Below are 13,045 nucleotides of genomic sequence, written 5' to 3' on the forward strand. Positions count from 1 at the left end.
CCCGTCCCCGCGGAGGGCGGGCGCGCTGCCTTGACTGACGTCAACCTCAGCCAACGGCAAGCGAGATCGGCGGCGATTGCCAGCGGCCCCCTCCAATGGGGAGGAGCGGGGCTGTCAGCCGCCGCTCGGGTGGGGCCTCGCCGCTTGTTGTCGTCCGGTGCCGGAGGAGACGGTCGCCCGCTCGCTCGCCGCTCGCCCCTGAGGGACTCCCAGGTCTCGCTCAGCCGCTCGCTCCGTCCCGAGCAGTCGGGGCCATGTCGAGGTGGGCGGAGGCCCGGTGGGCCGGCGCCAGACGGCGGACGGCGGCCGAGGCGCACTCGCCCTCCTCGAGCTTTCCCCGGAGACGCCTGCCTTTACAAACGCCCCGAGCTTGAAGGCGCTGTTCGCGGCGAGGAGGCCCCGCCGGGACCGAGAGCAGGAAACGCCGGTAAGCCCGCGCCCAGCCGGCCCCTCGGAGGAAGCAGAAGCTGCGCGGAGCGGACTACAACTCCCAGCATGCATTGCGCACGGCGCCCGCGGCCCGGGTGGGCCTGGTCCGCGCGGGGAATGCTGGGAGCTGTAGTCCGCCTGAGGCGGCGCCTCAGCCCGCCGCGCGGGGCACGCCGGGACGGCGCTGCCATTCCCCGCCGGGCCCTGTCACCTTAAGCGGGGTTTGAATTTAAAATTAAACCTTCTGCAGGTTCGGGTGGTCGCGCCCAGAGGGGGGTGGGCGTGTCCGGCTGGAGAGCGGTGACCGGTGGTGTCCCTCAGGGTCCGTACTGGGACCAGTACGGTTCAGTGTCTCCATCAGTGATGTGGACAGTGGGGCCGAGGGCGCCCTCAGGGAGGCTGTGGGTGACACCAAACTGTGTGTGGCAGTGACACCCCTGAGGGAGGGGATGGCGCCCGGAGGGGCCTGGGCAGGCTGAGAGGTGGCCCCGTGCGAAGCTCCCGGGCTGAGCCAGGCCAAGCGCAGGGTCCTGCTCCGGGGTGGGGGCAGCCCCCGCTCCCAGCACAGGCTGGGGATGGAGGGATGGAGAGCAGCCCCAAGGAGAAGGGCTCGGGGGGGCTGGGGGGGGAAAGCTGGCCAGGAGCCGGCAACGTGCGCTGCCAGCCCAGCGAGCCCCCGGCATCCTTATTGTGGCCTTTCAGACCCTAAAGGGGCTCATAAGAAAGATGGGGGAGGGACTTTTTAGCGGGTCCTGCAGTGACAGGGGGTAATGCTTTTAAACTAAAAGAGGGGAGACTGAGAGGAGATGTGAGGAAGAACTTGTGGGCTGTGCGGGCGCTGAGCCCCTGGCGCAGGGTGCCCCGAGAAGCTGTGGCTGCCCCATCCCTGGGGGTGTTCAAGGCCGGGTTGGACGGGGCTGGGAGCGACCTGGGCTGGGGGGGGTGGCCCTGCCCAGGGCAGGGGGGGACTCAATGGCCTTTCAAGGTCCTTTCCCACCCAAACCCTTCTCTGATTCTATGAACTCTGAGGATGATCTCATTCTGCCTCCTCAGCTGTGTTTGCTGTGTGCTGAATCCAGCAGGGTGAGGAGGGAGACCAAGCCGTGGTTTGGAGGATCAGGCATTGCCGACTGGTGTTGAAAGGTGTGGGCACCGATGGCCAGCAAACCTCTCTGCCCTTGACCCCATGGGCGCTGAGAGACGGCTCCTTCCTGCTCCACACAGCACTGGCAGCAGGCAGCTAACCCTCACCCTAACCCTGACCAACAGGCAGATGCCTGAGTGAGAAACTCCATATCCTGTAAACCTCCCGCTGTGGGTGAAGCGATCCTTGGAAGCAGGCTGAGCTTTTGCTCCCTGCCGAGCAAGGGGTTGTGTGCCGGGGCAGGTTTTGGTGTCCGAGAGACACGTCAGCTCACACTTTCTGAGGAACACCCATTGCTTAAGCAGCACAACTGCTCCAGGTTGCTGTCTTATTGCCAACGCTCAAGTTGCCCACTGCCTTTTGCACCACTAAGGAGGTGTTAGGAAGCGCTGCCGGCCAGTCTCTGTGCCAGGAGGAGGGAGACACGCTTGTGGCGTGAGGCTACTCGGGCAAACGTTCAGCTTTCTGCCCCTGTCCCTTGCAGGTTGGCATTTGATTCCCCTGTTTTCCCTCCTCCATCTCCCCAAGACTGTTGCCAAGCTTGTTGCTCTCTCCTTTCACTCAGCAAGAGAGGAAAGGTTGGGCCGGTGCAGGGCCTGCCAGTGTGGAAGACAAAGCTAGACCAGGGGGTGACAGCCCAAATATCGGTGCTTTAACATGCTGAAAGGAATGCTCAAAAGTGTGTCAGGGTGGTGGGAACTTGCTGTTCGTCTGCGCCTGGGGAATTTCTTTCCCGTTTGGAGGGCTATCGATCCCTACGACAGCCAATGTTAATGCCGAATGGGCATTGTGGAGCCATTTTCTGCTCTCTGGGGTGCGGGAAGAGCTGCTTTCCCACTCACAGGCCAGGGGGGCTTTGCCAGCACCGGTTAGCTCAGGCTGTTCTCATCGGTGGCTCGGGTTTGTGGTAAATGCTGAAGCTGCCTCGTAGAGATGGTGTTTACTTTAGTGCTGCTTTGACTTGCACATCATCGGGTTTAGTCATGATGGGTAATGGCACAGTAAGGGTATCCCTGGCCCTGCCGTGGTGTCAGTGTCGTGGTCTTGCAGCGGTGTCACAGTCACGGCTGCAATCCTGAAACCGAAGGACTGTGACACTGTTCCTTCTCTGCCCCCATCATGGTGCCCAGGACAGGGTGGGGACCTATCTTGCCTGGGAGGCCTGGAAGGGGCCACCGCTTCCCGAGAGCTCTGGCATTCTGAGAGCCCTGGCATGGCTTCCCGAGAGCCCTGGCATTCCGAGAGCCCTGGCATCCCTTCCCCGCCTGTTTACAGCTTCTCCTGTTACAGTGCCGGAGAGGCCCCGGGCTGGGGAGGGAGCGTGGGCTGGTGCCGGGTGCCGTGGGGAAGCCACCTTCCCCCTTTGCATCCAGCAATCTGCCTGTCCCGTCCCTCCGGGGCGATGCTGCCCCATGTAGAAATAGCAGCTGAAGTCTGCCGTGCTCCCCGCAGCTGGGAGAGCTGTTCACCAGTCCCGGCGTCGGCGCTGCTCTTGCCTCCCCAGCCCCAGCGCTGCCACCGGAGCGCACCCAGGGGCTTGGCCGGGGTGTCCGTTGCCCCCAGCCCACGGCAGAGCGAGTGCCACGCACTCTTTCCCAGCTTTGAGGGAGAACAGTCTGGCCAAAAAAGGACGGTGACCTTCAAAAGTGAGGAGGGAACTCCCTGGCAGAGCATACTGCCGAAGCGTTGGCGAAGCTGGTGGAGGAGATGCGGGCACAGCCCCCCGGCACACCGTGGGTGCCACGAGTGCCGCGGGTGAGCTCGCTTTTAGTCACGCAGCCGAAGTGACACAGTGGCGCGTAGGACGGGATCAGTCGGGAGGTGTGGGTGCCGATCTGGGGCTGTCGTCGCTCTTTTTTCCCTGTCCAGAGGAGGTGTCGGCTTCTTGACTTTCCCTCTGCGCTGCCTGCTGGGCATAGAATCGTTTAGGTTGGGAAAGACCCTTACGGTCATCGAGGCCGAGGTCCTGACAGGGCTGGCAGCCCTCCTGTGCAGCCCTGGGCTTCTCCTTCCCCGGCTGTGAGGATCTCTCTCTTTGCAGGATACGCACACTTTGCAGCAGCTGTTGCACAGGAATTGCTCTGGAAGCCAAGACAATGAAGCTGTTGGAGAACTCAAGTTTTGAAGCAATAAACTCCCAGCTGACGGTGGAGACGGGAGATGCTCACATCATCGGCAGGTGAGTGCTGGCAGCTGTCGGGGACGCAGGGCTACAGTTTTCCTGAGAACAGCGTCAGAAGGCGTTGCAGTCTGGCAGCAGCAGTCTGTCCCTGATCCTGCTGAAGCAGAGGGGAGATCACTGCTGACACATAGAGTCACCAAAGGGTTTGGGCTGAAGGGACCTTAACGGCCATCGAGTCCCCCCCTGCCCTGGGCAGGGCCACCCCCCCCCAGCCCAGGTCGCTCCCAGCCCCGTCCAACCCGGCCTTGAACACCCCCAGGGATGGGGCAGCCACAGCTTCTCGGGGCACCCTGCGCCAGGGGCTCAGCGCCCGCACAGCCCACAAGTTCTTCCTCACATCTCCTCTCAGTCTCCCCTCTGTCAGCGTCAAACCGCTCCCCCTCGTCCCACGGCTGCCCCCCCTGACCCAGAGTCCCTCCCCAGCTCTCCCGGAGCCCCTTTAGGCACTGGAAGGGGCTCGGAGGTCTCCCCAGAGCCTTCTCTTCTCCAGGCTGACCCCCCACCTCTCCCAGCCCGTCCTCCCAGCAGAGGGGCTCCAGCCCTCCCAGCATCTCGGGGGCCTCCTCTGGCCCCGCTCCAGCAGGTCCATGTCTCTCCTGTGCTGGGACCCCCCGAGCTGGAGGCAGCACTGCGGGGGGGTCTCCCCAGAGCAGAGCAGAGCGCAGCAGAGGGGCACAACCCCCCCCGGCCCTGCTGGCCACGCTGCTGGGGATGCAGCCCGGGATGCCGGGGGCTCGCTGGGCTGGCAGCACACGTTGCCAGGTCATGTCCCATCTGTCACCCACAACTGTTCTCCCATTGGAGCTGGGCAGTGGTACCTCTCAGTTGCTCGGAAAAGCTTTTCAGGTACCTCTGGCAGGGCCCTGTGGCCGCTCTGCGTGCATCGACGCTCGGGAGCTCGGGAGCTGACAGCCATCTCAGCTCAGGGCCGTAGCGAGAGCTCCTTCTGCTGGGCCGGCTGCGATGGAGTTGGTCCTTCGCCAGCTGTGGACCTATTTTTGGTCCTGCCTGAAGGGATCCTTTTCGGGCTTGCTGCTGGCGCCGGTTTGGCTGGCTGTACTGAAGCAGGGCACTGCAGCGGTGAGGCACGCATTCTGCCCCTTTGTGGAGCTTGCCCTGCTTAGAAGCAGGGTTGGCTGCACAGGGGGAGCTCAGTGGGGTGGCTCGGATGGCTCTGATGTCCCTGGAAGAGCAGTTCAGCTCAGCCAGCCTGTTCTGTGCCTCCTCGGGGTAAAATCTGTGTCTCCATGCAGACGTGCGTACATATATACGTGTGAGCAAACAGGTTTGTGGCAGCCCCGGTTGCCTTGCGCAGAGCTAAGACCAGGCGGTGTGGGGATGGTCACTCCTGGGGACTGGAGATCCTGTGGTCGTGCTGCTCCCTCGTCCGTGTCCCCCCTGCCACGGCGGTGCTGGGCTGGCTCCTTTGTGGTGCTGCCGGCCCGGGTCCTGCTGCGGCTGGGCTGGTGGCTGGGCTGGCCTCAGGCATGCGTGGTGCCGTGTGTCTCCGCAGGATCGAGAGCTACTCGTGCAAGATGGCTGGCGATGACAAGCACATGTTCAAGCAGTTCTGCCAGGAGGGCCAGCCGCATGTCCTGGAGGCCCTGTCGCCTCCTCAGACCACGGGGATCAGCCCCAGCAGGTACCGCGGGCTGGGGGTCATTGTCTGCCGTGCTCCGCTGCCACTGGCAGCGGCGTGTCTGCAGGTGGGGGGCCAGAATTCATGGAGGGAGTGACCCTTGGTCAGTGGCTGGCCTCATTTCTGCTGCCCTGGGCTGACTGCTCTGCTTGTTCGTAGATAGCATCATCGACTCATCGAGGTTGGAAGTGACCTGTAAGATCGTCAAGTCCAACCGTTAACCCAACGCTGCCACGTCACCACTAACCCCCGTCCCTCAGCACCACCTCTGCCCGTCGGTTAAACACCTCCAGGGGTGGCGACTCCCCCACTGCCCTGGGCAGCCTCTGCCAGTGCTCCACAGCCCTTTCCGGGAAGAAATGTTTCCCCATCTCCAATCTAAACCTCCCCTGGCGCAGCTTGAGGCCGTCTCCCCTTGTCCCATCGCCTGGTCCTGGGGAGCAGGGACCGACCCCCCCTCGCTGCCCCCTCCTGTCAGGGCGCTGTCGAGAGGGAGAAGGTCTCCCCTCGGCCTCCTCTTCTCCAGGCTGAACCCCCCCAGGGCCCTCAGCCGCTCCCCATCAGACGTGTGCTCCAGACCCCTCACAGCTCCGTGTCCCTTCTCTGGACACGCTCCGGCCCCTCCATGTCTGTCTTGTTGTGAGAGGCCCAAAACTGAACACAGCGCTCGCGGTGGGGCCTCACCAGTGCTGAGTACAGGGAGACGGTCACTGCCCCAGTCCCACTGGCCACACTGTTTCTGATGCTGTTTGCCACCTTGGCCACCTGGGCACACTGCTGGCTCATATTCGCTGTTGGCCCAGGCTGTGCTGGTGACACCGCTAACCCCGCCATCTGCCTCTCAGGCTCGGTAAAAGTCAGAGCGGCGATGAGGAGGGACCCCTAAGCGACAAGTGCAGCCGCAAGACCCTCTTCTACCTGATAGCCACGCTCAACGAGTCCTTCCGCCCGGACTACGACTTCAGCGCTGCCAAGAGCCACGAGTTCAGCCGGGAGCCGAGCCTCAACTGGGTACGTGAGCCGGTCCTGCACCCCTGCGCAGGCACCCTGCCGCTCTGCCTGCCTCTGTCCTGCAGGAGAAGGCAGCCTGGATGTGGTCGGGGGGTGTCCGGTTCTCTGGGGAGCCCCACCGTGCTGCTGCGATGCTGGGTAACCATTCCCAGGGCACACCTCGCTCCCTTCTCCGGCAGCATCAGCCCGAGGATGGGGCAGCCCTCACCCTTCCCAGGGAGAGGTTTGGGGGGTGTCTTCTCCAACGGCCGTCCTGGGGTGTTTTCCCTTGGCCGCAGCAGCTTTGCTTGTCGCATTTCTTTGGGAAGGGCCTCTTGCGAGCGGGGTTTTCCATGCCTGCCATGGTTAGGCTGCTCTTGCCCGGGGCTGGTGTTTGGGGGGACAGAAGGGTGAGGGAAGCACCGGTGGCTTGAGTCCTTCCTGCAGAGACTGTGGCTCTGCTGCCTGGTGCTTTTGTCCCCGTGCCCGTAGTGCTGCTGGCCGGACGCTCCTTTGCCTCGCACCGGACGGAGGGGTGGCTTTGACGGGCCTCCCAGGTTCCGCTGTGAGCGTGCTGTCCCTCCCAACAGAGTGTCTGTCTGTCTGTCTCGTGGCTGTTGGGGTCGGTCACGGCTGCCCTTGTCAAGGTGGCAGATGGAGCAGGAAGCGTCTGTCCTCTCTGACCAGGGAAGTTTGCTCTGTTTGCAGAGCGGCTCCGAGGAAGCCCCCGTGCTCTTTGCTGGGAGAGCCTCAGGCTGCGCGTGCCCCAGAGGTCCCCTGATGGGTTTTGCCTCTCCGGCCGTGCTGCTTCCCCGCCGCCTGTCTCCTCGCTTCCACCTCAGGGTGCTGAACGAGCACAGCAGTGCCTGGCCGTCTTGCTTCTGGTCGTTATCAGGCTCCAGTGTCCCCTCTCAATGGAGGGATGGGGAGGACGAACTGCCTGGGAGGGAGGTGGTGGGGAAGGGGGCACGCAGCAGCCCCCAGCTCCTCTCACGGGCCCTGCTCGGTCTCTTTAGGTGGTGAACGCTGTCAACTGCAGCCTTTTCTCTGCCGTCCGGGAAGATTTCAATGCCCTGAAGCCACACTTGTGGGATGCTGTCGACGAGGAGATCTGTCTTTCAGAGTGTGACATCTACAGGTAAGGGGGCAAGTGCTCACCCCTGGGCCTGGATCCCGGCCCCTTTCGTGCGCGCCGTGGCCTGTAGAGAGAGTTATTTTTCGATAAATGTTTCAATAACGTTTTGGTGTGCCCACCTGCATGTGTGCGAGGACTAAGCGCTGGAGCGCGGTAGGGTGCCTCCTCACTGGCGTTTGCTGGCTCCAGGCTCCCTGCTGCTGCCGTCCCCTCCCACGCACAGCTTCCGCGCCCTGGGAATGCGCACCCCAGGCTGGGCTGGCAGCTCGCCCTCCTTCCAAAGGCAGCCCGCAGGCACGGGGTGGCTCCTGCCGCCCACGCGGGCTGGTCCGCTCTTCTGACTAGCCCTGGCAGCAAGGACACCGACTGGCTCCTGCCTGCCCGCTGCCCGCTGAGGCGGCTCCGAGCTCGCCCAGTCTCCCCCTTTCCTCCCTCTGACACACAGCTGGGGTGAGAAGGGGGTTGGTGCTGGGAACAGAGTCTGGCACGGTGTTTCTCATGCCTCTGCTTGCTGTTGCAGCTACAACCCCGACCTGGATTCGGACCCCTTTGGAGAGGACGGCAGCCTCTGGTCCTTCAACTATTTCTTTTACAACAAGAGGCTGAAGAGGATTGTCTTTTTTACCTGTCGTTCCATCAGGTCAGGCCACGAGACATCTCTGTAGTCACCCTAAAAAAGAATTGCCTTGCCTGTTCGCAAGCTACGTCCCTGCAGAGGAGGAACCTTTGGCCCCTGCTGGCCCAGAGCCGGGTGTGGTAGATACGTGCTCGGGAACTGCCCTCCCGGTGCTGCCCTGGCACCGTTGCCTACACGCCAGGTTGGCCAGGGAGAGTGGAGCTCAGCCAAAGCCTGGTTCCCTCTGTTCTCCGAGGACATGTGTCACTGAAGGACAAACCCATGGGAGTCATGGTCCCCGGGGAAGGAGAGACCCCTCACCTGACACCAGGCTTGTGGGCACGGAGGGGCACACAGAATCACCAAAGGGTTTGGGTTGAAGGGACCTTAAAGGCCATCGAGTCCCCCCCTGCCCTGGGCAGGGACACCTCCCCCCAACCCCCTCCAACCTGGCCTTCAACACCCCCAGGGATGGGGCAGCCACAGCTTCTCGGGGCACCCTGCGCCAGGGGCTCAGCGCCCGCACAGCCCACAAGTTCTTCCTCACATCTCCTCTCAGTCTCCCCTCTGTCAGCGTCAAACCGCTCCCCCTCGTCCCACGGCTGCCCCCCCTGACCCAGAGTCCCTCCCCAGCTCTCCCGGAGCCCCTTTAGGCACTGGGAGGGGCTCGCAGGTCTCCCCGGAGCCTTCTCTTCTCACACTGCAGGGCAGTAACCCCTTGGGGAGCACTGCCCTGGCCAGCCCCTCCTTCCCATGGGCTCGGTTTGGATGCGGAGGAGACTCGGCAGGGACATGACCCCAGTGGAGAGACGAGTGGGATCTCCCCTGCGGCCGCACCATCACGGAGGGGTGCTGGCTGGGCGCTTACGTTGTGCTGCCCTTCTTCCTCCAGTGGATACGCATACACGCGCTCGGAAGCTGGCAATGAGCTGGACATGGATCTCGGCGAAGAGGACACGGAGAAGAACAGGGATGCCGGCGACACCGAGAGCGGCAGCATTGAGGAGGACAGGTGGGTGAGCTCAGCGCTCCGGCGTGCCGGCCACGGGCTCCTGCTCTGAGGGGAGAGGCGCTGCAGCTCCCATGGGTGTGGGGTCCAATGGCCTCAACCTGCTGGCCATGAAGTTTCTGCTCCGCTGCCTCGGGGCCGTGGCTCAGGGCTCGATGGGAACGAGCTGCTCTGGTACAGAGGGGTGATGCTGCTCCCCCTGTGCCCCTCACTCCCGCTCTGCCTCCTGCGGCCTCTGCTCAGGTGCAGAACAGTAACGCCGCCCGTCTGCTTGCTTACAGGTTGCAGGTTATTTGCATGTGAGTTTGCGGCAGGGCTCCATGGTGCCTGGCAGCCCTGCCCAACTGCCCTCCCGCCTGCGCCCCGCCGCCGAGGCAGCCCCCCGTGCCCCGTCTGCCCCTGCCCCGCAGCCGCGGCGTCGCTCTGCCCGACACATACACTGGAGAACCCCAGCCATCTCGGAGCACGACGGACTGAAAGCCGCTGCGGTGTCCTGGCCGAAGACACATCCCCTCGCTCCGGTGCTGCCGGCCAACCTCCCCTTTCCCCTCGCCCGGGGCTGCCGGGGCTCGCCGGACAGCTGTGTGGGAGCTCCGAGAAGCTTTGCTGCACTTTATCGCTGATCTCGTTGGCTGCACTGACCTGCAAACTCCTCGTGGCGCCGAAGCCGGGCTGGATTTCCCTCGAGCACTTTCCTGGACTGGTTGTGACCCAGCGAACGCCGTCCATCCACAGCACCAGCAGCAGCGGGGGGGGACGCCTCTGCCTGGCCGCCTGCAGAAGCAGCGTGGTTGAACTCCCCGTGAACTGTTCTCAGCTCCTTCCCTGGAGAAGAAGAGTCCATTTGTTTCAAAGAGGTTTGCTTTGCTCTTGCCCTCCCGTGGTTTTTCTCTGGTGTTTTGGTTTTGTTGGTTGTTTTGTTGTTTTGTTTTTGTTTTTTTTAAATCTTTGCTGGGTCCTGCACTGCTCCTGCGCAGAGGGGTCCCCCCAGGCAGCCCTGCAGGGGAACGCTGGACCGGGCGCCTCAGCCCCACCTCCCGTGGGTTTCTTTTGGTTTTGGTTTTGTTTTTTTTTTTTTTAACCCACAGCTGACTTTTGGCACCCCCGTCCCACTGGGGGCTGAGTGGCTTTTGGGAGAGGCTGGCCGGGGCCATGGAGTGGGTGTCCCAAGGCTGGAGACTCCCATCCCTCGGGGGGCTTCCTTGGGGAGCTTCCCCGCATCCCCAGGCTTGGCGGGAGGCGAGAGGCTCCAGGTGATGGTGCAGACCCGGCTTCAGCCTCCGGCTGGGCAAGGCAGGGCCTGGGGTTGCGGAGGGAAGGCGGACAGACAGACAGACAGATGGACACCCCCACTCCTTCCTGCGGTGCTGAGCACGCAGAGGTGGGCGCCGGCAGCAGCATGATGTTACCGGCGGCGGTTCTCCCTGGCTCCTCTCCCTCGCCGTAGCTCTGCAGAAGCTCGTTTTTAAGTTGGAGGTTGTATCCTCGTGGCTCTTCAGGATGGACCTGCGCCCCCGCTGCCGCCCGGGGACGGGTTTGCCTTCGGCTCCCATCGCGCCACCCCCTTTTCCCACCAGGAAAGCCGACGGGACCACTCGCTCCTCCCTCTACACCCCCGGTGGGCTCCCTGCGCCCCGGTGGGATGGAGCAGGATTTGGCCCGGTCCCGTCTCTGCCATCGTTTGCCCACCCCCATGCTTGCGCGCTGCTGTGGCTGCCTGCCCCGTGCCCCCCCTGTCAGGGAACTTGGACTTCACAGCATAGCAATGTATCCTCACACCAATAAAGATTTTCTGTGATTCGCCACCCCTTCCTTCGGGGTCCCCGCAGCCGCGGGGGTTAACATTGGGGCTGTGAGGGGTCCCACGGTGGGTCTCGGTGCTGCCAGGACCCGGGTTACCCCCCCGGGACGCAGGCGCAGAGCTGGGGCTGTACTGTGCCCGGCATCCACCCACCACCGTACAGGAGCCAGGGGGTCCCGGGGCTTGGTCCCAAACGCCGTTAGGAAGGTGCCAACTAACAAAGAAGGCAGTGAGGGCAGTGGAAATGGTGTTTTCCCTTCCTGGGGAGCACACCCACCCCGCACCGCCCGTCCTTCGAGCCCAAAAGGAGCGGCCGGGAGCCCACTGGGCTCCGCTGGCACTGAGGAGGGGGCTTATCTGCCACAGTGCGGCTCTGCCCACCCCGTCTGGCACAGACACCCTGTGGCTGAACCAGGGCTTGTGCCGTGGGCTTGGTGCAGTGCGTTGTGCCAGGGCTCGTGCCGCGGGCTCTGTGCGGTGCAGAGCGTTGCCAGCCCCGGCTATGGGACCCCCCAGTCCTCCCGACGTGGCCCCTGCCATGGGGGCTCAGCACCTCTCTGAGCCTTTGCTGTTCGTTACCGAGTGTGAAGCGGGGTGGTCCCATCCCACTGCCACGGCAGATGGGTTTGGGTTTAGAAATACCAAATTTCTTGTATTTCTTTCAGTGCTGGTTCCCCCCCCTCCCCTCCCGAGGAGCAGCAGCAGGCTCTCCCGGCCATTGGGTCTCATCTTCGCTTCCAGTTATCGCTTTAGCCTCTATTTTATCGTTTTAGCCTCTATTTTATCGCTTTAGCCTCTATTTTATCACTTTATCCTCTTTTGAATCAGATTTAAGGGTGCTTTGGCTCTTCGCTTGCTGGATATTTTGTAGGTTTGGGCTGAGCTGCTTTCATTTCAAAGGAGATCTCCAAGCCAGAGTTCATGGTGATGTTCCTGGCCGGCGTTGTCTCCAGAAATCCCGGCTCTGGCGAGGTGGCAGTGCCGCAGCCCGCTGGGAACGCCGGGATCGGAGCGGCTGGCCAGAGCGGGGCTTGTGCCATCAGCTGTCACTTACCTCGAGGCTCAAACGTCACTTTTTGGTATTAAACAACTTCTGGCGAGTTTTCTGCTCCCAACTGCCACATGCTGGCTACGGGATTGAGTCCCCGAGGAGGAACAGAGGCGACCGTTGCTCCGTGGTGTGCGGCCACCGGAGAGGATGAGTGGTGTTGAAGCTCTCGTTAAAGCAGGGTGCTAACGAGCTGTGCTGAGTTGTTGCTTACACCTTACCCCGGTGCTGTGAGCGTTGGAGCTGCAGAGCCGGGTGGGAGCCGAGCAGAGGTTTGGCTTCGGAAGGTGGGCGCTAATGAAGCGCAGCCACTCTGATGAGCACAGGGAGCCCCGGGACGCCCCGAAGCCTGGGGCCTTCCAAACCCACCTCCCCGCTACCCGGGAAAGCAGGTTTTCCCGGAGTTAGACATATCGCTGTTACTTCATGTGAGACCCTTCGTGTGGGATTGGCGAGTCCCTGAGGAGCGAGCGGGGACTGCCGGGGTGGGTGGCCGTCCGTCCAGCCTGATCTCTCTGTCCTCCTCTTTCCCTTCTCCCAAGGACCAGGTGATGGGACAAGGGGAGACGGCCTCAAGCTGCGCCAGGGGAGGTTTAGATTGGAGATGGGGAAACATTTCTTCGTGGAAAGGGCTGTGGAGCACTGGCAGAGGCTGCCCAGGGCAGTGGGGGAGTCGCCACCCCTGGAGGTGTTTAACTGATGGGCAGAGGTGGTGCTGAGGGACGGGGGTTAGTGGGGACGTGGCAGCGTTGGGCTAACGGTTGGACTTGGTGGTCTTAGAGGTCTTTTCCAACCTCAGTGGTTCCATGATTCTACGTGAGCAGCCGTCAGGGTGACCCGGTAAACCCACGGCAGCAATGGGCGTCCCATCAGCCAGGGGCACCGGGGCATGGGCGAGCTGGGCTCTGGGGGTCCTGGCGATGCCGGGGCACAGGCTGCAGCTCTGCCCGTCCCCCCGAGGGCTGCAGGAGGGGGAACAGGAGCTCCGGGGGTCTCCCGGCTCCTCCAGACAAGGGTGGGAGCCAGGACCATGGCAGGACCTCGCTGCTGGG

The 13,045-nt window shown here is 63.1% G+C and overlaps 1 protein-coding gene across 2 annotated transcripts; it reads left to right on the forward strand.

Annotated features, from left to right (window-relative positions):
• The first annotated feature begins 134 nt into the window (after positions 1-134).
• Positions 135-10,024, forward strand: MAF1 (MAF1 homolog, negative regulator of RNA polymerase III). Of its 2 annotated transcripts, none has more exons than XM_082479861.1 (8): positions 135-427; positions 3,615-3,752; positions 5,269-5,397; positions 6,240-6,405; positions 7,401-7,522; positions 8,040-8,159; positions 9,028-9,147; positions 9,426-10,024. In XM_082479861.1, the coding sequence occupies exons 2-8, from the start codon at positions 3,670-3,672 to the stop codon at positions 9,445-9,447; spliced, it is 762 nt and encodes a 253-aa protein (XP_082335987.1). In that variant the 5' UTR covers positions 135-427; positions 3,615-3,669; the 3' UTR covers positions 9,448-10,024. The 2 variants fall into 2 exon arrangements, with proteins under 2 accessions (XP_082335987.1, XP_082335988.1); XM_082479862.1 differs by lacking the exon at positions 135-427 and adding an exon at positions 3,385-3,502.
• Positions 10,025-13,045: the final 3,021 nt, after the last annotated feature.

Source organism: Vanellus vanellus (assembly GCF_965231255.1).
Source record: "Vanellus vanellus genome assembly, chromosome: 2".
Classification (NCBI taxonomy): domain Eukaryota; kingdom Metazoa; phylum Chordata; class Aves; order Charadriiformes; family Charadriidae; genus Vanellus; species Vanellus vanellus.

Excerpts from the sequence above, each read along its gene's own strand:
- MAF1 (XM_082479861.1), top strand. The coding sequence starts at position 3,670 with ATGAAGCTGTTGGAGAACTCAAGTTTTGAAGCAATAAACTCCCAGCTG. Across the intron at positions 5,398-6,239 it reads ACGGGGATCAGCCCCAGCAG|GCTCGGTAAAAGTCAGAGCG; the intron begins GTACCGCGGGCT and ends TCTGCCTCTCAG. Across the intron at positions 7,523-8,039 it reads TCAGAGTGTGACATCTACAG|CTACAACCCCGACCTGGATT; the intron begins GTAAGGGGGCAA and ends TTGCTGTTGCAG.